The sequence below is a fragment of the Coffea eugenioides genome, unplaced genomic scaffold (assembly GCF_003713205.1).
Source record: "Coffea eugenioides isolate CCC68of unplaced genomic scaffold, Ceug_1.0 ScVebR1_2697;HRSCAF=3773, whole genome shotgun sequence".
In the NCBI taxonomy this organism is placed as follows: domain Eukaryota; kingdom Viridiplantae; phylum Streptophyta; class Magnoliopsida; order Gentianales; family Rubiaceae; genus Coffea; species Coffea eugenioides.
Window position 1 is genome coordinate 79,125 of NW_020863207.1, and position 26,475 is coordinate 105,599.

General features: G+C 36.5%; 1 protein-coding gene across 1 annotated transcript; it reads right to left on the reverse strand.

Moving 5' to 3' along the window:
* Window positions 1–6,822: 6,822 nt before the first annotated feature.
* On the reverse strand, window positions 6,823–11,021 carry LOC113757079. The gene is made up of 5 exons (XM_027300484.1): window positions 11,000–11,021; window positions 9,218–9,417; window positions 8,304–8,684; window positions 7,499–7,632; window positions 6,823–7,090 (listed from the first exon to the last, which is right to left on the reverse strand). The coding sequence occupies exons 1-5, from the start codon at window positions 11,019–11,021 to the stop codon at window positions 6,823–6,825; spliced, it is 1,005 nt and encodes a 334-aa protein (XP_027156285.1).
* Between the last annotated feature and the right edge of the window lie 15,454 nt (window positions 11,022–26,475).

Here is a 26,475-nt window from a genome sequence, read left to right on the forward strand (position 1 = left end):
TTTTGGACAAAATTCGCTATTGTAGGGAGGTGGAAGAAGGAAGGTGGAGGCCAATCAAGGTTGCGAAACAAGGCCTGATAATCTCACATATGTTTTTTGCAGATGATTTGTATTGTTTGCAGAAGCGAGTTTGCAACAAGCGGATGTTTTACAGAGAGTGCTAGAGTGGTTCTGTGAGGGGTCAGGACAGAAAATAAGTGTTGCTAAATCCAAGATGTATTGCTCAGGGAATGTTCCAACAAAGGTAGCAGAGGAAATCAGTAGGAGAACGGGAGTTGGATTAATGACTGATCTAGGGAACTATCTAGGTATGCCGCTGCTACATAGCCGAATTAATAAGGGGACTTATGCAGGGATTCTGGAAAGAATCAATAAGAGGCTACAGGGGTGGAAGAGCAAATGTCTATCCTTTGCTGCTAGAACATTACTTGTGAAGACTGTAGTGACCACGATACCTATTTATGCTATGCAAACATCTTTGCTGCCGAGCTCTCTAATAGACAAGATTGAGAAGAAGATTAAGGGCTTCATTTGGGGTGATGGAGATTCGAAGAGACGTATGCACCTCATAAATTGGGATATTATAACACAACCAAAAAAGAAAGGGGGACTAGGAATTAGGAAGCTGAGAACGGTAAATAGAGCTATGTTACCCAAAACTTGTGGCGGTATATAACACAACATGATTCCTGGTGGGCAAGAATTCTCAGAGGCAAATATGAGGACAAAAGTGCAGGAGCCAACTCATTCAAGAAGAAACATGGTCAATCTCATACGTGGAGAAGTTTGGTAGAAGGGGCCAAATTAATGAAGAAAGGGGCACAATGGAGATTAGGAAATGGCAATAGAATTAATTTCTGGACTGATCCGTGGGCTACAAAGGAGCCATTAATACAGTGGGCAATTGTGGAAGTGCCAGAAATGGAACTGGCAAAAACCATGAAGGAGTACTGGATTAATTCCAATTGGGATTGGTGTACGCTAAGTAAATACCTTCATCAGAACCTGATCAATTTGATTAGAGCAACCTTGGTTTATTGCAACGATGCCAATCCAGACTTGATTACCTAGATCCCTGAAGCTAAGGGGATTTTCACTACCTCTTCGGCTTATGAGTTATATGAGGGGCATATGCCCATAACGAAGCAAGGCATGGCATGGGAAAGGCTATAGAAACTCAAAGGCCCGGGGAGGTGGCAGTTTCTGTTATGGCTGGTAAAACACGGGAGGCTACTCACCAATGCAGAGAAGCATAGGAGACACCTGCATCCTCCTGGACAATGCGAGATTTGTGGGGCACGAAGTGAAACTATTCTTCATGCATTACGAGATTGCGAATGGATAAGTGAGATCTGGCGAAAGCTGGTCCAGTAGAAATATTGGAGGGCGTTCAGGACTAAAACTCTGGAGCAGAGCTCTTGGGCCAGGACGTGTGCGGAGTGGCTTTCCTGCGATTGATCAATATGTAGTGAGACAATGGCTCTCCTTAGCACCAAAAAAAAAAGATAAACTTTTGGACAATGAATGGAAATAGTAAGACTATTAACTACGATTCTAAGACACCGTCACCTAATACCTTTTGCAATAGGATTTAGCAGCAGTTTTGGCAACGATAAATTATTATTATTTTTTGGGCAAACGATAAACTTTCCATTGATAGAATAGTAAGCCTGTACAAGGAGCAAGATTACCCAGTTACATGAAGTAGGGGTGGGCACGGGTCGGGTACCCGCCCCTAATACGTTTTGGCTTGATCCGACCCTAAAATATCGGACCAGCCATTTTGCGACCCTAACCCGCTCCTAATATTTTCGGGTACCCGAAAAAAAGGGCGGGTCATAGGGTACCCGCCCCTAAAAAAAAATTCCAATAAAAAATATTTTTCACTTAATATCAACATATTTTTCAATAAAAAATGCTTTCTAATTAACATTGGTAGAGATATTATAATCAAAATCCATACGTCATCATTCTCACACATTTCATCCAATAATCAAACCGATCTCATAAATTTAGTACATATTAGAATTATAATATCTAATAGACAAAATGAAATTTCATGATAATTTTGAGTACATCACCATTCTCACGCATTTCATCCTTTTATAACATAACAAACACAAGGATAATAAGTATTTGGCAAATTTTTCAACTTCCTTAAGGATGTTATGGTACAAGACTGCATCCAAAATGAGTCGATTGTGGAATCAAGTCCGGAAAAGAATTGAACAGAGCTAATAATTTTTGAAGTATAATCAAAATAATCTTGAAAAATTTTCACCAACTTTCTTACATCTTTGGAATAGACCTTATTGCATTAAAGGTGATGAAAAAGAAAAATAAATTTCTTGCACTAAAATAAAGGAGACAAAGTTAAGAGACACAATTGCAATAAAACAAATAAATAAATGAAAGACACAAATGTTTTAATTATCTAGCTAATAGAAAATTGGAGCTCCAAACACAAATTTTTGATTGAATTGATGAAAAATTTGAAAGAAAGATCGATGGAAGTAGAATAAAAATGAAAAAGGATGAAAAGGATGAACAATTTTTATGATAGAGTTTCACTAATTTTTCTTTGTTTTGTTCATTTTAGTTCAGGTTTCACCAAGAATATTCGATTTTTTAAGACAAGATGAGGAGAAGCGGATCATATGAGATTAGAATATGAAGTTGTGAACCACTTTACTTACACTTAGGATTAAAAATTATAAAAATTATATGATGAACCCTTATTTTTTTAATATTTATATAATATATCCTGCGGGTCGGGTACCCGCGGGTTTTTATTTTATTGATCCGTATCCGTAACCGCTTTTACGGGTACCCGATCCGCATCTGCCCCGCTAAGAAAAATCGGATCGGATATCCTATTTTTCGGATCGGATTGGATCGGGTTCGTCGGGTTTCGGATCGGATCGAATTTTTTGCCCACCCCTAACATCAAGTACTTTGTAAGGTATCTATACTATTTATAAAAGTTATTCGTCTACTCTCAAAACATCTATGTGCTATACCGTATTCAACAGCCAAATCCCAATTCACCATAAGGCTCCAGCAAGCCTAACAGAATCAACAATAGTTGCAAGGATTCCATTAGTAGTAGTGGGAACATTCTTGAAAATAGCCTCGTCTCTAGCCTTCCAAACCTGATAGATTGTAATAGCTAAAACCAACCTTTTGAACCTGTCAACGAACCTAGGGCTGCAAATGAGCCGAACCGAGTAGAGCTTTAGCTTAATCGAGCCGAACTTGACTTAATTTTATCGAACTCGAACTCGAGCTCGAGCTCAACGAGCTGACCATTTTGAAGCTCGAGCTCGAGTTCGAGCTCGACTTGATTCGAGCTGAGCTTGAACTCGAAAAATTAAAAATAAATTTTTTTTATTTTTTAATAAATAAATAAAATAATAATTTTTTCTTAATAAATAATAAATATTAAGGATATTATGTAATTTTACTATTAAAATAAATATATATATATATATATTCTCGAACTCGCGAGACGAGTTTCATATTTTGAGTTGGAGTTCGAGCTCGACTTTGACTCGATCAACTCGAGCTCGAATTGAGCCGCTCGCGAGCCGATTCGTTTGACCTAAACGAACCACTTGGAATTCCAACGCTGACATATCCATCTGAGCTCAATAGACCATGGGTTAGCACTCCTATCCTCTTGACCAAGGTTCTAAAACCCAAACCGTTTATTGATCCAGAAAAATGAATGGATCAAAGGTCACTAATTCAATCGTTGGATTGACTATTATTAACCCGTGATATCATAAATATTATTAATAAATATTAAACATCTAAAAAAACAAATATTTGTAGAAAATTAAGGCATATTATTAAATGTAATCACTTCAATTCTTATTCTATTAGTCTAAGTAGCATTATTTGTTTGAGACTCAAAAATAGCTTTTATAAGTTAACGGATTTTAATAGTATTATTTCATATATTTTTAATTTTCCCAAATTACATGAGTACTAGTTTATATGATAAAAATTGAAACACTTAAAAGGCATTAACAAATAAATGAAATGCATTCGAGATTTTGAAAAAAAAAACTAATATAGTTAATTATATGTTATAAATGTTAAACAAGAGTTAATATATAATCATGGAGGGAAGGGAGAAATGAGTAGAATAAGGCAATAATTATTATTTTCTAATTAATTAGAGATAATTATGCATGGGCAATTGGTAAAATATTAAATTTGGAATGTCATTAATGAGATTAGTTGACCAAATTCAAAATTGTTAGCTTAATTAAGCTTGGATATTGAACTGGTCAGTTTTCATAAAACTGTTTCGGGTCAACCGTTCAATGGTTGAACAGGATGATTTAACTGATTTAAATGTAAATTGATACTAACTGGTTTTTTAAGCAAATCTAGACCGGAAAGAAGGCCGGTTTGACCAGCTGGTCTGGGCTAGGTTTTAAAACATTGCTCTTAACATAATGCTTGAACTTTCTGCCATACAATAGCAGTCAAAGGAACATTCGAAAAACAAATGATCCATAGTTTTCTCAACAGCTTTGTACAGAATACAATCAGTAGTTCCATTAATGCAACCCTATCTTCTGAGTCTCTAGTTGTAAGCCTTTTTTTGCAAAGCAACTAAAGTATATATCATTCCACTTTAGCACCAACAGCCCTCAAAACTTTAAGTGTAGGCTTAACTTGAAAAGAGCAAGAAGTGCAAGAATTTTTGCAGTTAATTATTAAAGACAATGATTTTTGACTCTTTGGCTATAATGTTTTTGGTGGCCTAAGGCCAAATTTGTTGTATTACCATTCCTCAAGGTTAAAAGCCATGATTCCAATAAAGAAAAATGTAAAGCCCCTATCATATGGTGTACATCATTTTCTAACATCATGTTTGGAGTTCACAAAAACTATTCTTTGTTACACTACATTCAAATTGATTTACCTAATTAAATAGAAGACATAGGCCCTGTTTGGATTGCTATTCGTTGGAAAAAAAAATTTCTTGTTTTGCAGCAATATTCCATTTACATATTTCCCAATCAACTTTTTGCATAACATGCATCACATTCTAAAAATATTATATTAATTTTTCCCCAAAAACTTTTTGAAAAATGCAATCAAAAAAATTTCTTACATTCTGTTCAAATGCACAAAACCATTCCGAGACAGTTCAACTGGCAACCATCCCAGTTCATTTTCCATTTTTTTTAACGTGAAACACAATGTAGTGCAAATCAATGTGTGTGTGTGTGTGTCTTTTTTTTTGTTCGCAATTTCAGAACTTTTCTTAACATTAAACTCAATGTAGTGCCCCGCAATAGTCAAATCACACTGCATCTGGTATTCCAACTTTCAAGTCTCAAGTTTTTTTTTTCTTTTTATAAACAAATCTCAAATTCATACTTCACATTTCACAACGGAATAGATCCATGTCGGTCCATTTGAAATAAGGGGTTAAGAGCCTTTGCAATTACCAATGATGATTGTATTGTACAATGTCGCTACTATCATGATAAATGTAAACACTAAAATAATAAGTAATGCTAACACAACAACATGCAAAAGCGTGACAAATTTATTTACTTACTAAAATTTGTATCCAAGTGTTATTAGAGTAAATTTTATATACACTAACATACTGTTACAGTTGGATATATGACACTTATGTAAAATTTGAGTTTCAAATTCAAATTGAAAAAATATGTACATTATTAGTGCATAAAAAATTAATCTATGTTTTAATATCCATATTTGTCATTTTGGTATACACTTAACAATGCAATTCCGACTGACGATTGTAGAAGTCCTTGATCGAATAAAATGAAACTTGAGGGTCCTACGAACGCATGCCCCTATCAACACGCAACTATTTGTTTGAAAAAGTATGAATTGAGGGTGCTACGGTCAATATTAATCTCATAAAAGCTTGAACCCACTCGATCGATAAGCAATTGTTCACTGTGAAGTGCAATAGAGAGAAAGTGAAAGACAGCAAAAAAGTTCTAGGAAGAAAAAGAGGAAAATAAGGAGAAATAATATAAATCATAGAACTTTCAGCAAATATTTTGATGCTCATAACTTCTAGGATTCACGTGTTGATTTAGATACTTTAGGCTTAAGAGGAAGTGGAGGTGTAGAAGAACCAGAAAAAAAAACTAGGACTCGAACTTGGATCGAGAAGTTTTTTCAAAAAATTTTGGCAAGTGAGTTTTTTGAGTGTTTGTTTAAAGTTTACTGTAACTTACTGTAGAAGTTTTTTAAAAAAATTTTGAATATTTTTAAATGTATAGTTTAAAAACTTTGAGAAGTTTTTCGAGGTTACTATAGTCAAAATTTTTTAAAAACTTGTAGCAGACAAACTTGACAAAAAACTCATATGCCAAACAGGGCATAGATTTTATATTTGGAATCTACAATAATATATTCTAAAAATACACGCAATCTCAAATACACATAATAATAAATAAATGAATAAATACAAATACAAATTCTTTCTTCTCTCACCTACCACGACCGCCACCCTTGTTTGCTCCTCACTGCTTCACTGTCACCATCCCCTCCTTTTTTCTCTCTCCTCCCTCTCCCTTCCCCTACTTCCTCCCTCCTCCTCTTCCCTCTTCCTCTTCTGCCCCCTCCCTCCTCCCGGAGAACAGAAATTCATCCTCACTTCACAGTCTAGTAAAAACATATAGTGGATTCTCATTCATAAACAGTACACATACGATTGAAGGATTTTGATTTGGTGAGAAGTACATTGCGATAGCTAATACATATAACCTGTTCAAACTGACATCTAATAGAGCTGAAGTATTAATAACCAAATCTTCAATACTTATTCTGAAACATATCCAGCACCTTGGTCTCCAAGTCCTTGACAGAATATTTTATGTACTCACTCACACGCTTCACTTTGTGTACTCGGCTTAGCCGCTCAAGAAAGTGATTATAGGCCGGAATCAGCTTAGCCAATATGCATTCAAGAAGTTTCATCCGCAGCTGCTGATCTGGTACTATCCATCGTTCTTGAGTCTGAAGAATATCTTCAAACATACTATTGAAGGTCTTGAACTTTTTTTTCACAACTCTTGTAGACCTTCCAGGAAAGAAATCACAATTAAAATGTAATTTTAATCCTTCACCTTTTAAAAAAGTGTTGATATCGCCCTAACTTCTATGGAAATAATCAGTCTTTGCCAGCTCCACTTTTTCTCTTAATTTCATCTGCAGGTGAGTGCCAATAAGTTCTTCCAACTCCTTGGAACTTTTAATCATCTCAGAAACAGAGCTAACATTGTTCATCATGAACACACAACGTAGAGATTCTTGTCCATAGAAGTTGGGCTTGAATTTCAAGTTATACAGTAAAAACTCAATAACTCGAGCAAGATGGCTCTTTAGGGGAATTAGCCCTTTGTCCATTTCTTGTGAACCCGGTACTTCTGGAGGATCTCGGTCGTCATTGGAACCTTGGGGTCTAGCTACCAACTCAGTTAAGGATTACCTGTGAACGTAAATCAGCTCAATGTGATGAATTATGTACTTAGTCAAGGGGTGAATTCCTCCTCCAGGAAATGGCCTCGTTGAAAGCTCACGAAGAACCTGTTTCTCTGTAGTAGAAAGGATATTTGTCATTTGCTGTTTCAGTCGGAGCATAATCTTAGTGGCAATATTGCAAATGGATTTCGTTGGGCATACATCTTGGTCAAAATATGCCATAAGATGTGGAATTAGATTGGCTAGTTCATGATATAAGGGCAACAAAATGTCTGATCTCTAGGGCAATCGGCCCCTGGCTAATAGAGAGTCTGGAAACACAAGCAACTCAGCAGCAGTCCCTTTTATTATGTACATAAAACCTATGTTTTCAGACTCGGACCGGGAGTCGACTCGGCTGAGCTCAGGGGTTAAGGGTCAATGGATTCGACCGGGGTCGATAGGGGGTCGAACCGGATGACGTCATATATACGTCATATACATATATATATATTCCTGCAAATCAAATTTACAAAATATAACTTAAAATCCAATCATCTAAATTTATATCCAATTCATCAAACAAATCACCAAATTCATCCAAACTCACAAAATTTATAAAATAGAAATTTCGTACATGTTTAATCCCTGACTAATAGCAATCCAAATAAGGTAACAAGTTCAAGTTCATTTTCCCTAAGATTTCAGTCATTTCCTAACAGAAATTCTTTACTATACAGTTGCAGAGAAAAGGAAAGTTCCATAAAGCAAAAAGGTCTTGCACACCGAAGTCAGTCTGCCACCACTCTACATCATTTTCTTTTCACATGCACCTCGATGATGTCATTCTCCTCCATTTCAATTTTCAAGCCCAGTAGGGGTGGCAGTAGGACTAATTTTACTCCATCAAAACAAAAAACTAGATTCTGCAAATCAAGCTTGACCTTGTCGGCATACATCTTGAAGAGTCTCTCAAATTTATCATCCACGAAAACTCTAAATTGCTTGGGCCCATCCTTGTCCTGGATCGTAATAACTATCTTTGCTCTGTTCTGGCAAGCATCTGAGGGCTGTTCTGCAACACCTCTTGTAGGAGATTGTGATGATGCATTAAGGTGACTATTCATAGATTTTGCAGCAGCGAACTCTCGTCTCACAGATTCCTCAACAGCTTTCAATGCGTCCTTTGCTGATTGGATTAGTGAAGCCAATTCCTACTTTTTCAAGTGACAACGATGGAGGCTTTTAGATTTAGGGTTATCGAAGCTGAAGAGGAAAGGAAGAAAACTACGGAATGAGAAGCAGAGTAGCTGACCCAAGTTTTGTTAATTTCGTCCAATTTTTTCAGTCATTTTTTAACTTTTTTTAGTTGGTCAGTCAATCTTTTGACTGAAAAAAGGCCAAAAAAAGGGCAAAAAAAACCGGGGTTGATCAAAATTATCCGGTTCACCGATCAAAATTATAACCGGGTTTGACCGAGTTCTTAATACCCGAGTTTTTTAACTAACTTGGACTGGATGCCTGGCTGGTTCTTGGTTCGACCGGCCGGTCCAGTCCGAGTCTGAAAACATAGCACAAAACCGTTAGCGGCAGAATCCTCGAATGATCCCAGATCTCCAAAAATTTGCTCATAGAAACACTTCTCTATTCCAAAAATGGTGCCTACACAAATCTTGGCTACTTGTATCCACCGTTGGGTTTTCTCACTCAACTTATTCGAGCACATAAAAACACAGACGGTCTCTACCTTCAATTTCTCATGGAGCCTCACATATACCAGGTTGACTACATCCTTTCGATGCTCGGTATACATCTGAACACAATCAGCCAATTCATTTCTGGAGCTCAACGTTGCTGCAATACACCTAAGCGTTTTTATACCTTCTTCACTAAAGACTGCGTGATGGCCCTCGTAGTCTTCGTAGTGCAATGTGATGGTGGAGCTATCTGTAATGGAAGCTGAAAGATACACTGAATTATTCGAACTCTTCAAGAATTGATCTGCACCTATGGTGTACTTGGGGTTGAATAATACGTCTAGGAACTGGAGCTTGAGTTAGGAAGAGGGGATTTGGGAAGCCTGCACATGATCAAAGTTGACTTTGTTTTCACTGCAAATTGGGAGTGGATCTTTTGTCAAATCCATACTTGATGGGTGAAATCAAAGTCCCAATGTCTCCCTACTGTAATTGTGTCCTCTCTTGACTTTGCTTAAAAGTTTGCAGGAGGGGGTTGTGGAAATGCTGGCTAGGAGAAGTGCTCAGGAATGCAAAAATGGGGTTGGAAATCTTATATATATAAAGCGTGGATCGCTTATGAACAATTGAATAGTACGGAATGAGTCGGTTATGTTGTTATTGTTGTGACTTTGAGGGGCGTTTTGCTCTTTTGCTGATGGGTGGCAGTGGTTTTTCTGGATTTTCACGCGGACGATTGTGGCAGTAAGCAATTCCTGCTGGTCAGTGGTTCTGCTGAAAATTTGCCCGGACAATTTTAGTATTCGGTGGCAGTGGTGAGTGAACCGGTTGTCCAGTAATTTTCACCAACCTTGAGGGCATTTGGTATTGTTGGTGGGACAAGAAGCTTTTTGGAGTGGTTGGTGTGCGTTTACTTTCCTTCTTCTGGTGTGTGTTTCCTTTTGCGAGAAAAATTCATAGATATCAGGCTGGCTTCTGGTTAACTGTCCGATTGTACGAAATATATTACATTCAAATTAGCACCATCAAATTAAAATTAACTCCTCATACTAACAAAAAATAAATAAATTTACTCCGCTTGCAAAGTTTATTGCATGGAAATTAAGACCCCTTCAAAAATTAAGATCAGTGGTGAGTGGTTGATGTAACCTTGCACTTTGCTGCAAGCTGCTGCCCGGTTGTTAAAATGGTTAGAGGGTCTTTCTGTTTTGAAAAAATATATATATATATAAATATATAAGGGTCCCCATGTAAACATTTTTTTTTTTTGCAAAAGAATAAACTTTCTTCATAAAAAAGTGTAATTTAAGAAATGGATTATAGTTTTTAAACTTTTACAGTAGGCCCAACTTTTTTCTTTCGAGCATGAAAAAATGATTCAATAAATACGTATTTTCTAATCTTAAACATGAGTTTATTACCCCATTTGGTAGAATAGTTCCACCAGTTATTGCTTGGCATTTTATTCTAACCTATCCTTAAACGCAAGTTGATTTGGAATTCACTATTTAAAGTTTCCAACTATCTCTTGATTTTGAATCCCATTTTTATTAAAAAGAAAAAGAAAAGAGAAACTCACCTATTTTAGCACATGATTTAAGAACACAAAATAACCTATAATTTTGCAGCTTATGATACAGATTACCCAAAAAAAAAAAATCATCAACCAAGTAAGAGAAAGAATCATCAAATAAGTAAGAATTATAAATCCAAAGAACCTAGAAAGTAGAAAAGAAAAATTTTAAGCTCAAGAAATTATTAGATATTATATATATCTAGGCCATTATCTTAGTGAAAATTCAACGAGTTTCTTCCATGCTCCTCGTACTTACCACATAAAGTGTTGCCTCCCATACAAATTATCAAAACCAAAATCATCAAAATCTCCAAAAAAAAAAATGAGATAGACAGCCTAAAAAAGGGAAGAAAGAAAGAAAAATAAGAAAATATGTATATTCACCATTGCAAGTTAAAGTTATTCAATATTGAGAGTCCAAACTCATTTTCAATAAATAATGTTCTGTCCAAAGAAACCATTGTTGCTCCATCCATTCTTGAACACTTTTAATCTATCAATCAAATAATCATCTGAATTGCAACAAAAAGAATAGGATCCAATATGAAATCCTGATTAGGAGACATGTATAGCCATATGTCTTTTAGTTCTACCTAATTTTAGGCATTACTTGCTATATTAAAAATGTTAAAATAATCATGCCTTTTAGTTCTGCCTAATTTTTGGCATTACTTACTGATTAATGCTATATTAAGAAGGTAAGATAACCTGATTTCAAAGTCATGTTTAGTTGTGCAATTAGGAAAAAACACACATTCACACACTAAGAGCAACTTCAGGGCTCTTACACTACGTTCAAATTGATTTACCTAATTAAATAGAAGACTTAGGCCCTATTTGGATTGCTATTTGTTGGAAAAAAAATTCTTGTTTTGCAGCAATAGTTTATTTACATATTTCCCAATCAACTTTTTATATCACATATATCACATTTTAAAAATATTATATTAATTTTTCCCCAAAAACTTTTTGAAAAATGCAATCAAAAAAATTTCTTACATTCTGTTCAAATGCACAAAACCATTCCGAGACAGTTCAACTAGCAACCATCCCAGTTCATTTTCCATTTTTTTTAACATGAAACACAATGTAGTGCAAATCAATTTGTGTGTTTGTGTGTCCTTATTTTTTTTGGCAATTTCAGAACTTTTCTTCTTAACATGAAACTCAATGTAGTGCCCATGCAGTAGTCAAACCTCACCGCGTCTGGTAACCCAACTCTCAAGTCTCAAGTTCACACTTCACATTTCACATTGGAATAGACCCATGTTGGTCCATTCGATTGAAAAATTTTGAAATGAAATGGGGTTAAGGGCCTCTTTAATTGTCAGTGACAATTGTACTGCGCAATGTAGCTTCCAGCATAATAAATCACTAAAATAATAAATATAGAGATCAACGAACCTAAAAACACAACAAATTTATTCACTTATTAAGATTTGTTAGGAAATTGGCTTAATTTCTTTTAGGTGAATTTCTTATTTTGTGTGGAAGTAACTAGTTTCCTAATTGGATTTAGTTACTTGAAGTAGTAGTCAAGTAAATTCCTATTTAGTTAGATACTATTTTCTACTCTATATGAGTTTAGGAGATAGTATTGGTTTCCAATTGTTATTTGGTTTTTTGGCAGTAATGTTCTCTATAAATAGGTAGATTGGCATACTACAAAGACACACAAGAAAGGAGTGAGAGAGTTGTTAGTGGGTAAGAGGGTTATACAAGAGTTGGGGCTTGGGAATCAAGTTGTAATCTTGTGGTGTTTTTCTCATAGTAAGAACAAGTTTTTCTCTCCGTAGATGTAGGCTTGGTGATTAAGCCGAACCACGTTAATTCTTGTGTGTTGTTCATCGTTCATGCTAGATATTATTTTCTATTAAATTGTTGATATTTTCTTTTCAAATAATTGGCCTGATACCCTAACAAGTGGTATCAGAGCTCCGTTGGGGTTTTGGTTAATTATTTGAAATTGAGTGGGTGGTGGTATACCATGGGGTTTGGAACTATACGGTTTCCAATTCAACCGTTTAATGGAACTACAAGTTTCACTCTTTGGCAAAGAAGAGTGAAGGATTTTCTAGTTCAACAAGGTTTGGCAAAAGCGTTGAATGGAAAGAATAAGAAACCAGAGAGCATGAATGATGATGAGTTTGAAGAGTTGGACGCAAGGTGTGCGAGCACGATTCGGCTCTATATGGCGGACAACATCATAAATAATGTGATAGATGAGGAAGATTCTGCAGCAGACCTTTGGAAAAAATTGGAAAAGCTTTATCTGGCTAAAAGCTTATCCAATAAGTTGCATCTAAAGCGGCAACTTTATGCACTAAAGATGGTGGAGGGTGGCAGCCTCATAGATCACATGAATACGTTCAACGGAATTTTGGATCAACTCCAAAAGGTTGGCATAGATATTGAGGAAGAAGATAAGGCCCTTTTACTTCTTACCTGAGTCTCTGATTCTTACGAAAGTGTCGTGACAACCCTGTTGTATGGGAAGGACACTTTAGAGTTCGAGAATGTGTAGTCTTCTTTGTTGGATCATGAAAAACAAAGGAAGGCAAACCAGTATGTGATACAAGAAACTGCGTTAATTGCTCGAGATGAGAATAAAAGAGAAAAACAATTTGGCGGTGAATCTAAGGCAGGTGGTTCAAAAGCCAAGAGAAAGGGTGGAATCCAGTGCTTTGGTTGTCATGAGTTGGCCATATCAAAAAATATTGCCCTCATCAAAAGAAAAATGATGAGAATGACTATGATAATGTTGCTGGATATGCATCGGGTGGAGATATTCTCACAATCTCCAAAGGTAATAATACTTCTTCTCGTGATGGTTGGATTTTAGATTCTGGATGTGTTTCACATGTTTGCTCCAGGTTAGATTATTTTGATACTCCCCAAAGAAAGAAGGCAGGTTTTATGTCCTTGGGTGATGGATCTACTTGTCAAGTCAAAGATGTTGGAGTGGTGAAAATCAAAATATTAAATGGAGAGATTCGTTCTTTGGGTGGTGTGGCTTATGTCCCAAAGTTACGAAGGAATCTAATTTCTTTGAGCCAGTTAGACTCCGAGGGTTACCATTTTTTCGCTGCAGGTGGAGTTTTGAAAATCACACATGGCGATACGGTCTTGTTGATGGGGAAGAAGTATGGTAATTTGTACCATTTGAATACCTCAATGGATTGGGAGCGGAAGAGGATCCAGGAATGCTCTCAAATTGCAAATGGTGGTGAGAGGAAAAGTCCTGCTATGGGAGAGGGTGAATTGAGACCCCTCTCGCGAGTCAACTAGATGTTGGACTCGGTTAGCTACACACGTTCATTTGCCGATTGAATCAATTGAAAACAAGACCGTATTGATTCGGGTGTGTAACTAGATACCAAGATACTTGGTGAAAAAAAAAAGAAGAAAAAAAGGCAAATGGAGTTTTTTGGTTGGTTTACTGTGTTACTAAAAGAAATTTTCGCCAAGGTGGAGATTTGTTAGGAAATTGGCTTAATTTCTTTTAGGTGAATTTCTTATTTTGTGTGGAAGTAACTAGTTTCCAAATTGGATTTAGTTACTTGAAGTAATAGTCAAGTAAATTCCTATTTAGCTAGATACTATTTTCTACTCTATATGAGTTTAGGAGATAGTATTGGTTTCCAATTGTTATTTAGTTTTTTGGCAGTAATGTTTTCTATAAATAGGTAGATTGGCATACTACAAAGACACACAAGAAATGAGTGAGAGAGTTCTTAGTGGGTGAGAGGGTTATACAAGAGTTGGGGTTTGGGAATCAAGTTGTAATCTTGTGGTGTTTTTCTCATAGTAAGAACAAGTTTTTCTCTTCGTGGATGTAGGCTTGGTGATTAAGCCGAACCACGTTAATTCTTGTGTGTTGTTCATCGTTCATGCTAGATATTGTTTTCTATTAAATTATTGATATTTTCTTTTCAAATAATTGGCCTGATACCTTAACAAGTGGTATCAGAGCCGATAGTTCGGCTGGGTAGTGACTCCAGGATAAAAAGCCAGTGGGAGTGGTAAGGCGTGGTTTGGATAAGAGCGAGAAAAAAAATCATGCAGACCTGCAGTGAGGCAATGGCATGTGTGCTCTTAAGTAAGAATCGTATACTCCAGATTGAAGTGGGTTTGATGGAGTGGATGGGCTAGGGAGAGAGGTCTGATGTAGAAGAGATTCACAATTGAGGGGGAGATTGTTGGGATTCAAGTGTGAATCAATATCCCACATCGGAAAGAGATGAGTAGAATGAGGAACATATAAGTGGGAATGATTCATAGACCCAATGCCTTAAGGTTTTGGGTTGGATGTGGTGTCAAACCCATGGTTGTGGTTCCCATTCTAACTCATAGTTAAAATTCTCCCAGAGTTTGGCTCTCTCAGAGCCCAACAAGATTTACATTAAAAAATTATGTTGACATCCACTTTTGTTATTTCAGTATACACTGGAAGGTGCAATTACGTCTAACATTTGAACAAGCTCTTGATCCAACAAAATGAAACTTGAGGGTCCTACGGTTGATCAATCTCATGAAAGCTTAACCGACACTTTATCGACATGCAACTATTTGTTTGGAAATGTTTACAGTATAATGGAACTTGATGGTCCTTTTGTCAATTAATCTCATAAAAGCTTAACCCCCACTCTATCAATATCCAATTACTCTTTGTAGAGAGAGAGAGAGAGAGAGAGAGAGAGAGAGAGAGAGAGAGAGCAAAGGGTTCTAGGAAGAAAAGAGGAAATTAAGGAGATAATATAAGGAAAAATCGTTCAAAACGTCCCTCACATTTTGCAAAATGACTTTTTTCATCCTTTACTTTTAAAAGTGTACTTTTACGTCCCTTACAAATTCATATTGATTAAATTTAATCCCTATCTAGGTTTCCGACTAGTTTTTTGTCGGAATCCACCACGTGCCTTGCACGTGATCACTTTTTAAGGGCAAAATTGTCAAATCAAAATTTACATAATTCAATCCATAATCTCTCACATTTCACAAAATGAATTTTTTTTGTCCCTCACATTTCACAAAATGAATTGTTTCGTCCCTCACATTTCACAAAATGAATTTTTTCATCCCTCATATTTTACAAAATTAAAATTTTCATTTCTCATTGTTCATGTGTATGAATAACTTTTTTTAAAACTAATTTATATATCTATTTGATCTCACCTGGACAATACGAATAGCATGTAATATATCTCTATTTAATTTTTGCCTAAACATACTGTTTATGTGAAATTAAAATAAACATATACAGAGGTTTAAAAAAATTGTTAGTTTTTCACTCATGTTCATTCCTTTTACTCGAAAATTGAAAACAAAGAAAACATTTAATTCTAAACATTATCAAGTGTTTATATCGAATTAAATTTAGACAGAAAAAATAAACATAGGAAAAATATGACAAAAAGAAGTAAGTAATTGACACTTTCAAATTTTAAAATAATCATAAGGTAAGAAATTCAACTATTGGTCTTAAAGGTAGCGAGTAAAAATTTCAGATTTAAACTGCAATTTGTTAGCATGACTATAGAATTCGAATTAACACTGATTAATTAGATACTCTTATTAAACAACTCAATAAATGAATTATTACTAAAATAGAAAAGACTACAAATATTGAATAGATTCACATGGTGAAATCACATATATATATATAGGTTTAAAACAAAATTATTAGATTTAAACTCATGTATATATCGATCTGTTTAGGTGAAATCAAATAGAAATATATTATATATTATTTGTGCTGTTTATATGAAATCAAATAGATATATTCATGAATTAAAAAATAAATAAAAACTATTCATACACGTGGTCAATGAGAGATAAAAAAATTCATTTTGAGAAATCTGAGGGATGAAAAAATTTATTTTGTGAAATGTAAGGGACGAAACGATTCATTTTGTGAAATGTAAGGGACTATAGATGGATTATGTAAATTTTAATTTGATAATTTTACCCCTAAAACATGATCACATGCCTTGCATGTGATGAATTCCGGCCAAAACTAGTCGGAAACTGTGAGGACCCGTAAATTTTCTCTATGTCATAATATTTTATTTTATTTTCTTGCATGCATTTTCTTCATTTAACCCTATTATATTGATTTTCCAGAGATTTTTATAAGTGAGTATAGGTTTTAAATCATTTTCATAAAATAAGTTAGTTCATGATAAGTTTGAAGTGCGTTATAGATGTGGGACCCGCTAGTACACTAAGTGCGATAAATTTTTGACGATTAATTGAAGTTTTGTATTAAGAAATGTTATTTTACCAAGTGCTAGGAGATAATTGGAGGTTAGTTAGATTAATTTGTATTGAGAGACAAGAGGATGAGAACAACATTAAAAGGTGCTAGGTGTCGCGATCCGATTAGAGTTGGACTTTGACCTAACTTTTTTACCTTTACTAAATACCAAAAATTTGACCAAAAATATCACATTTCTTCTTCCTTCTTGGCCGAACACTTGAGAGAAAGAAAGAGAGGAAAAGTTTCATCTTCAACTTCAAATCCAAGCCAAATCTTAAGTTTCAACCATTAGAATCTCAAATTACTCCATAGAAACGTCTTGCTATGAAGGATTAAGGAGGTTGGTGGAGTTGTTTTGGAAAGGGAAGACCTAAGTTGCTAGCTTTCTTGAGTTGTTGAGGTAAGTTGCTAAGAAAGTTCCTTCTTTGCTTTCACAATGGTTTATTAGTGGCTTTTGTGGCTAAATATGTTTATTTGTAGTAGGTTTGATGGTTGGAAGTGGAGTTTTGATGGATTCTTGATTTATTATTCATTTTTCTATTTTTATATAGAAATTATTGTTTAGTCATGGATTGATGGTTTGTTATAATGTAAAATGGAGTTGGTATATGTTGGATATGATTGGTTGCGGAAAATTTCTGGTTTGGTGCGGAAATTTCAGTTTAGGGTTTCAACTAACCCTGTTTTGCCCATTTCTGTTCGGCCATGATGGAGGCCGAATTGGCCTTCGGTTAAAACATGAAAGTTGTAGGAAATGATGTTTTATAACTGTCTGTAAAATTTCAACTCGATCGGAGCACTGTAGCATGTGAAATGACCGAAATACCCTTGACTGCCCCATAAGCCCTGTTTTGCGGACAGTTTTCTGTCTTCGTGGAGATTTCAATTTTTGACTCTGAAAATGCATGATTTAGCTTTGGAGGCCTTCATAATAAATGTAGGTATATGCCTTGGTTTCGAAACGCCATAAGATACACCTCAATCGGACTTCGGTAACCTGAGTTATTGTCGTTTAAGCAAAGTGCGGTTAACTAGGCTGATTGTGGGATTCTGGTTCTGTAATTTGAAATTTTGATCTGATTACACTACGAACTGGACTGAGTGGTCTTCATCAAAGTTGTAGCCCTTTATCTTATTTTCGAAATGGTTTAAATTGCACATCAATTCGATAAGCGTATCTTCAGTTGTCCCCGTTACGCTAAGTGACGGCAAATCTGTCTTTTGTTTTATGACATAAACTTCATTTTCGGATATTTTTCTAGTTTGATTTTGTACTTGTATGACCTTGAGCCTATTTGAAGGGTTATTGTATTAAGATTTCTTATGTGTTGAATTGGACTGAGTTGAGAAAAAATAATGAACCCATAAATGGCTGGAATATAGCAAAATACAGAGGGCATGTTGCCCAAAATTTTAGGGCTACGCGATTCCTTCAAGTTGAGTTAATCTTAGTAAAAATGAAGGGTTTTGGGAGTTGTTTGTAACCCTATGACCAACTGTTATTTTTTATTCAAAAGTCATATTTTTATTCTTCTGTACTAGTGCTTAACTTGGAAAGGCGTACGACATGTAGTCGAGTCTCATTTATGCATTCCATTTACTGGGTTTGTGGATGTGCGAATTATAATTTTTTTATCTTGATTATTTTAGGATTTTTTGGCGATTAAACCCACTTTGGGTAAAAACTTTTGAAGTATCTGTACTGGAACTGGTGAGTGTACCACTCCCCTCATTTGTTGCTTAACTTGGTTTCTGTATATGAAATCTGTGATTTGAATGACTGTATTATCTGTTTATTCTGTTGAAGACGAGGGTGTACTGTATTACACTCGTTCTCTTGTCTGTCTGTATGCCTATTTACTGTGTGTAATCTGTTATCTGTATATGAGTCTGTTCGAACGTCGTTTGGAGGCTGGTATCCAACGACCTTTCTGTGACCTCTGAATTCAACACATGTGGCTAGTTACTCGAGTCGGGCCGGCAAGGGCCTGGTCGATTAGATAACGAACCACGGTAGTCTGTTTCTGGGAATCATTAGGTATTGAGACTCTTGATTCCGGTATACTCGAGTATTACCACTTCTGTTTCTGTTCAGGTGTTCGGGCCCTGTAAGGGGTATGTTCGGTGGACGGAATTTGGTTAAAGTGGGGTCTACGGATATAGTTGTTCTTTATACGTTGATAGAGAGTCAACGAGTTTGGTTCAAGTACGGCAAATGGGAATTTTGGCTCCTGAGAGCCACCTGTATATTTTCTATCCAAGGTGTCTGTTCATTTCTCAATGTGATTTGCACATGTGACTAATTGAACATGAAATTCCATGACTCTTGACTGCTATTATTTTGGTACCTCATTGAGCGTAAGCTCACCCTTCCCGTTATCTTTGTTTTCCTTTCAGGGGCAAGCTTTGAATCCTTGATTTTGGAAGAAAGGGTCGAGCTAGTGTAAATATTATTTTGTTAAGCTCTTTTGTAACCGAAACCCGAATTGTATTTTTAATTGTATGAATACTTTGGTTTGTACCTTAGTTTAGTTAATTTGTTAAAGACTCCGATGTAAATATATGTATAAGTGTTTAATCTTGTGTATTAAGTGTATTCATTTGAGATATTAAGATTTTATGTTTTGGTAAGCATGTTCTCACCTTAGTAGTCTCCGATTGTTTGTTTTTCTTTGGGTCCTATCGCGCGTACTATAGGGTTTGTGAGTTTCGACTCCGTAGTCCTGGCGAGAGTTGGGCAGGCGGTTCGCCGAACCCTTTGGTTCGCCTTAGGGGGAGGTGGGGCTGTCACAGGTGGTATCAGAGCTGTTTCGCGTGGTCTCTGCGCGGAGTGAGTTTGGACCAAATGGTGTTATGGTCCTGATTTCGTGAATGTGTCTAAAGGTATAAGTGCTCTTTTGAGCATAAGTTATGAACCGTGCACGTTATAAGTGTAAAAATCTTTATCATGGTACCTGAGGAAGATATACATGTATGTCGGGTAGGAATCGTTACTATGGATGATTTACTCTTGGGACCGGCCGGCTCGAGTTGTGAATTATCTTATTTGGGGATTCTTGTACCCGGCTACTAAATAGATGAGAGCCTAGGTTAGAAAGGACTTGGGCGAACTAGACATTTGATTCTATGGAACTTCATGTGGTTTGTTAGGGTGTTAGTAAGCATGATTAACCTGGATTAAGATATAAATTGTGGTATTCTCGTAGATTATGGATGGAGGCCTAGAAGGGAAATAGCTTTTCGTTAGTTGCTTTTGTACTTTTGGGTGACCCTGCTACCTTCATGGATCTCTTTTGGTTGTATCTACCTGACTGCTACTATGTGATTGGTTCGGTACAGTTGTGTTATGTATACATGCTTTTGATCGGTGTGTACATCTTGTTACTATCTTTAATGTTATATTTTCGCTTCGACCCTATATTAGTTAGACCAATGGAGGGTACTCGTAGTGGACGAGATCGTGGGCGCGGACGTAAGCAACCCTCGAATGAAAGGGGTAATCGAGAACCAATACCTGAACCAAATCCTGAACCTAGGGTTGACCCAAATGCTCAAGTAGCCGCTGCTATCCAGCGCATGACTGATCTGCTAGCCCATGTAGTGGAACACCAGGGCCAGAACCCTAATCCTCAACCTGAAAATCTGGTAACCATATAGAGGGCGAGGATAGAGCCCTTGAAAGATTTCAGAAGTTCTCCCCACCAAAATTCCTTGGAGGACCAGATCCTGACGTGGCTGAGAGGTGGTGGAGAAGATGATCGATATATTTGCTGCGTTACATTATACGGAGGAGAGACAAGTGACCTTCGCTGTCTTCTAATTGGAGGGGGCAGTCCGATCTTGGTGGAATATCATTAGACTGAAATGGGAAAGAGAACAAACCCCGAGACATGGGCGAACTTCATGAGGGAATTCAACACCAAGTTTTTCCCTCCTCTAATCCAAGAAAAGAAGGAAGATGAATTCATTCGGCTTCGCCAAGGAACTCAGACCGTGGCCGAGTATGAGAGTCAATTTACTCGATTATCTAAGTTTACGCCCGAATTGATTGTAACCGAACAAAGACGGATAAGACGTTTTGTCCAGGGATTAAATGTTGAGATTCAGAAGGACCTGATTGTAGCCCAATTTAGTACCTTTAGTGATGCCATGGAGAAAGCCCAGCGGGTTGAAAATGCGAGGCTACAGGTGAAAAACTTCCAAATCAAGAAAAGGAGCTTCCCTGGGAGTAGCTCGAAACAAGAAGATAAGCGTACACCCCCTAAGATTTGAAAGGGAAACGGGGGAGTACGACAACCGAGAATGTTGCGTGATGTCTCACAGGGGGAATCGGTCTCTGCTACTCGTGGTCCTTGTAGATATTGCGGAGGGCCAAATCATACGGAGGTAAATTGTTAGAAGAAAGAGGGAAAATATCTGCGCTGTGGAAGCGCTGATCATCGGATTGCCGACTGCCCAGTTCGATTGCGAAAAGAAAAAGGGATCCGGCAACCAACTGAGACTAACCCTGGACAGTTGAAAGGGGAAGGGAATGGATCGAAGGCACCGGCTCAGGTGTATTCTCTAGAGCACTATCAGGTTCCTGACTCGCCTAAGGACGTTGAAGGTTCGATCCGTTGGTTACCTTAGATTTTGATAGATCTCGTTCATAAGAAAATTTTGAGAACGAAATTTCTTTAAATGGGAGAGAGTGTGAGGACCCGTAAATTTTCTCTATGTCATAATATTTTATTTTATTTTCTTGCATGCATTTTCTTCATTTAACCCTATTATATTGATTTTCCAGAGATTTTTATAAGTGAGTATAGGTTTTAAATCATTTTCATAAAATAAGTTAGTTCATGATAAGTTTGAAGTGCGTTATAGATGTGGGACCCGCTAGTGCGCTAAGTGCGATAAATTTTTGAAATTAATTGAAGTTTTGTATTAAGAAATGTTATTTTACCAAGTGCTAGGAGATAATTGGAGGTTAGTTAGATTAATTTGTATTGGGAGACAAGAGGATGAGAACAACATTAAAAGGTGCTAGGTGTCGCGATCCGATTGGAGTTGGACTTTGACCTAACTTTCTTACCTTTACTAAATACCAAAAATTTGACCAAAAATATCCCATTTTCTTCTTCCTTCTTGGCCGAACACTTGAGAGAAAGAAAGAGAGGAAAAGTTTCATCTTCAACTTCAAATCCAAGCCAAATCTTAAATTCCAACCATTAGAATCTCAAATTACTCCATAGAAACGTCTTGCTAGGGAGGATTAAGGAGGTTGGTGAAGTTGTTTTGGAAAGGGAAGACCTAAGTTGCTAGTTTTCTTGAGTTGTTGAGGTAAGTTGCTAAGAAAGTTCCTTCTTTGCTTTCATAATGGTTTATTAGTGGCTTTTGTGGCTAAATATGTTGATTTGTAGTAGGTTTGATGGTTGGAAGTGAAGTATTGATGGATTCTTGATTTATTATTGATTTTTTTATTTTTATATAGAAATTATTGTTTAGTCATGGATTGATGGTTTGTTATAGTGTAAAATGGAGTTGGTATATGTTGGATATGATTGGTTGTGGAAAATTTCTGGTTTAGTGCGAAAATTTCAGTTTAGGGTTTCAACTAACCCTGTTTTGCCCATTTCTGTTCGGCCATGATGGAGGCCGAATTGGTCTTAGCTTAAAACATGACAGTTGTAGGAAATGATGTTTTATAGCTGTATGTAAAATTTCAACTCGATCGGAGTACTGTAGCATATGAAATAACTGAAATACCCTTGACTGCCCATAAGTCCTGTTTCGCGGACAGTTTTCTGTCTTCGTGGAGATTTCAATTTTTGACTCTGAAAATGCATGATTTAGCTTTGGAGGCCTTCATAAGAAATGTAGGTATATGCCTTTGCTTCGAAACGCCATAAGATACACCTCAATCGGATTTCGGTAACCTGAGTTATTGTCGTTTAAGTATAGTGCGGTTAATTAGCCTGATTGTGGGACTCTGGTTCTATAATTTGAAATTTTGATCTGATTACACTACGAACTGGATTGAGTGATTTTCATCAAAGTTGTAGCCCTTTATCTTAGTTTCGAACGGTTTAAATTGCACATCAATTCGATAAACGTAGCTTCAGTTGTGCCCGTTACGCTAAGTGACGGCAAATCTGTCTTTTGTTTTATGATTTAAACTTCATTTCCGGACATTTTCCTAGTTTGATTTTGTACTTGTATGACCTTGAGCCTAGTTGAAGGGCTATTGTATTGAGATTTCTTATGTGTTGAATTGGACTGAGTTGAGGAAAGACAATGAAGCCATAAATGGCTGAAATATAGCAAAATACAGAGGGCATGCTGCCCAAAATTTTAGAGCTACGCGGTTCTTTGAAATTGAGTTGATCTTAGTAAAAATGAAGGGTTTTGGGAGTTGTTCGTAACCCTATGACCAACTGTTATCTTTTACTCAAAAGTCATATTTTTATTCTTCTGTACTAGTACTTAACCTGTAAAGGCGTACGACATGTAGTCGAGTCTCATTTATGCATTCCATTTACTGGGTTTGTGGATGTGCGAACTATAATTGTTTTATCTTGATTATTTTAGAGTTTCTTGGCGATTAAAGCCACTTTGAGTAAAAACTTTTGAAGTATCTGTACTGGAACCGGTGAGTGTACCACTCCCCTCATTTGTTGCTTAACTTGGTTTCTGTACATGAAATCTGTGATTTGAATGACTTTACTATCTGTTTATTCTGTTGGAGACGAGAGTGTACTGTATCACACTCGTTCTCTTGTCTGTCTGTATGCCTATTTACTGTGTGTAATCTGTTATCTGTATCTGAGTCTGTTCGGACGTCGTTTGGAGGCTGGTATCCAGCGACCTTTCTGTGACCTCTGAGCTCAACACTTGCGGCTAGTTACTCGAGTCGAGCCGGCAAGGGTCTGGTCGATTAGATAACGAACCACGGTAGTCTATTTTTTGGAATCTTTGGGTATTGGGACTTTTGATTCCAGCATACTCGAGTATTACCACTTCTGTTTCTGTTGAGGTATTCGGCCCCGGTAAAGGGTATGTTCGGTGGACGAAATTTGGTGTAAAGTGGACTCTACGGACATAGTTGTTCTTTATATGTTGATGGAGAGTCAACGAGTTTGGTTCAAGTACGGCAAATGGGAATTTTGGCTCCTGAGAGCCACCTGTATCCTTTCTATCCAAGGTGTCTGTTCATTTCTCTATATGATATGCACATGTGACTAATTGAACATGAAATTCCATGACTCTTGACTGCTATTATTTTGGTACCTCATTGAGCGTAAGCTCACCCCTTTCTGTTATCTTTGTTTTCCTTTCAAGGGCAAACTTTGAATCCTTGATTTTGGAAGAAAGGGTCGAGCTAGTGTAAATATTATTTTGTTAACTCTTTTGTAACCGAAACCCGAATTGTATTTTTAATTGTATGAATACTTTGGTTTGTACCTTAGTTTAGTTAATTTGTTAAAGACTCCGATGTAAATATATGTATAAGTGTTTAATCTTGTCTATTAAGTGTATTCATTTGAGATATTAAAATTTTATGGTTTGGTAAGCATGTTCTCACCTTAGTAGTCTCCGATTGTTTGTTTTTCTTTGGGTCCTATCGCACGTACTATAGGGTTTGTGAGTTTCGACTCCATAATCCTGGCGAGAGTTGGGCAGGCGGTCTGCCGAACCCTTTGATTCGCCTTAGGGGGAGGTGGGGCTGTCACAGAAACCTAGATAGGGACCAAATTTGATCAATGTGAATTTGTAAGGAACGTAAAAGTACACTTTTAAAAGTAAGGGACGAAAAAAGTCATTTTACAAAATGTGAGGGACGTTTTGAATGATTTTCCCATAATATAAACCACAAAACATTCAGGAAATATATACTGAATAAATCTTATGTACACTAAATATATACACTATCACCATTGGATCAATAATACATATACAAAAGTTGAATTTCAAATTCAAATTTTGTATAGTTGTTATTTATCCAAAATTGATCGTATGTACATTGTCAATATAAAAAAGATTAATCATACTTTAATACTCGCAACTTCTGGGATTCATGTGTTGATTTAGATACCTGATTACATAGGCTTAAGAGGAAGCAGAGGTGTAAACTTGTCAAAATTGACCACGACCTCTTATGTCAAAATAAAGAACGTCAATTTTTGATCCTTCGGTCCATCTCTACCATTAAAGCTGATGGATTTAAGGGGCAAAATTTGATAAATTCAGGTTGAAAATGGATTGAAGGATCAAAGTGTGACACTTCTTTGACATTGTGGGGCTAATCTAAGACTTGAAACAAATGAGGGATCAAAAGCAAACAATTAAAATAGTTTAGGGGCTCAATTCCCTAAGCAAGATTTCGGATTTTGACTCTTGTGAATGGAGAGAAGAGAGCTTGCTACCCGTTTTGGGTCCGACCTGGCTCGATTCCAGACTAGTTGGGGCCCAAAGTGACTCTCAAGGTCTTGCTTTGATGTTGAAGCAGAAGGATATGAAATGCTTCAAGTCTTGATTCTTTCTACTACTACTGTTCTATCCTACCAATACGTTAGATTTGTAACGTTCTCATTTATGTTACAGGTTTGACAGACATGTTGAAGTTGTACCATATTAGTAAATTTGATTTTGAAAAGCTTCATGTAAAAGCTTCTTTGATCCCAAAATTCTTACCTGCGATGAGGCAAGGAATGTGCTGTTCAGGTTGCTTCCAAGGATTTTGGTGTTCAAGTCAGAAGTATATTTAACGGATCTCATAGGCAGTAATGATGTTTTGATTCTCCCAGTGAAGGATCAAATTGGAACTCTGAAATTCCTTATAGCATCAATAACAATTATGCTTGGGAAACTCGTCTTCAGGGACTTGAACCAACCTTGATGCATATTGAATCAGTGGCCAGGGGGATTTTATATTTCTGTCATTCCTTTAATTCTGTCAAATTCACAGGATGCATGATGAAGGAAATGAGCGATCTGATTTCAAGTTTGATAGAGATAACCAAAGCAAGTAATTGATAAGATTGATGTCAAGCTTCCTCATATCAAGTTCCCCAAGATTAATGGACTAGGATTCATTGATATTCTCTTGACAAAGCTACAAGAGTTGCTTAAAATTGACTCTGATTCAATGGTTTTCTCAAAGAGCACATTGAGGAAATCCTGGAGAATCTGGGATTCTTGAGATCTTTCTTCGAGGAACAGGACTTCACACATCCAGAATGGAAAATCTGGCAACAACTCTAGTAGATGCAGCTTATAGGGCAGAATTCATTGTTGACTCAATTCTGAGTGGCAATGGATCGGAAAGGTAAAATTTGTCATGGCTTTACCATGTCTCAGAAAATATTAGACATTTCAAGGAGCAGGTAGCTGCATTTCAAGAGGAGGCATTTGAGGTGGGAGCCAAAAGTGCTAAGCAATCTATGGGTCGTGATTTCTCACAGATGAGTACCTTTAAAATAAATGAAGATGTA

Bases quoted from the DNA above. Each gene is read 5' to 3' on its own strand.
- LOC113757079 (XM_027300484.1), bottom strand. From the start codon at position 11,021: ATGGGAGGCAACACTTTATGTG. The intron at 9,418-10,999 runs GTAAGTACGAGG...CTTCCATTACAG, and splicing joins GGGAGGCAACACTTTATGTG to ATAGCTCCACCATCACATTG. The intron at 8,685-9,217 runs GTAGAGACCGTC...TTGAAAAAGTAG, and splicing joins GGCTCCATGAGAAATTGAAG to GAATTGGCTTCACTAATCCA.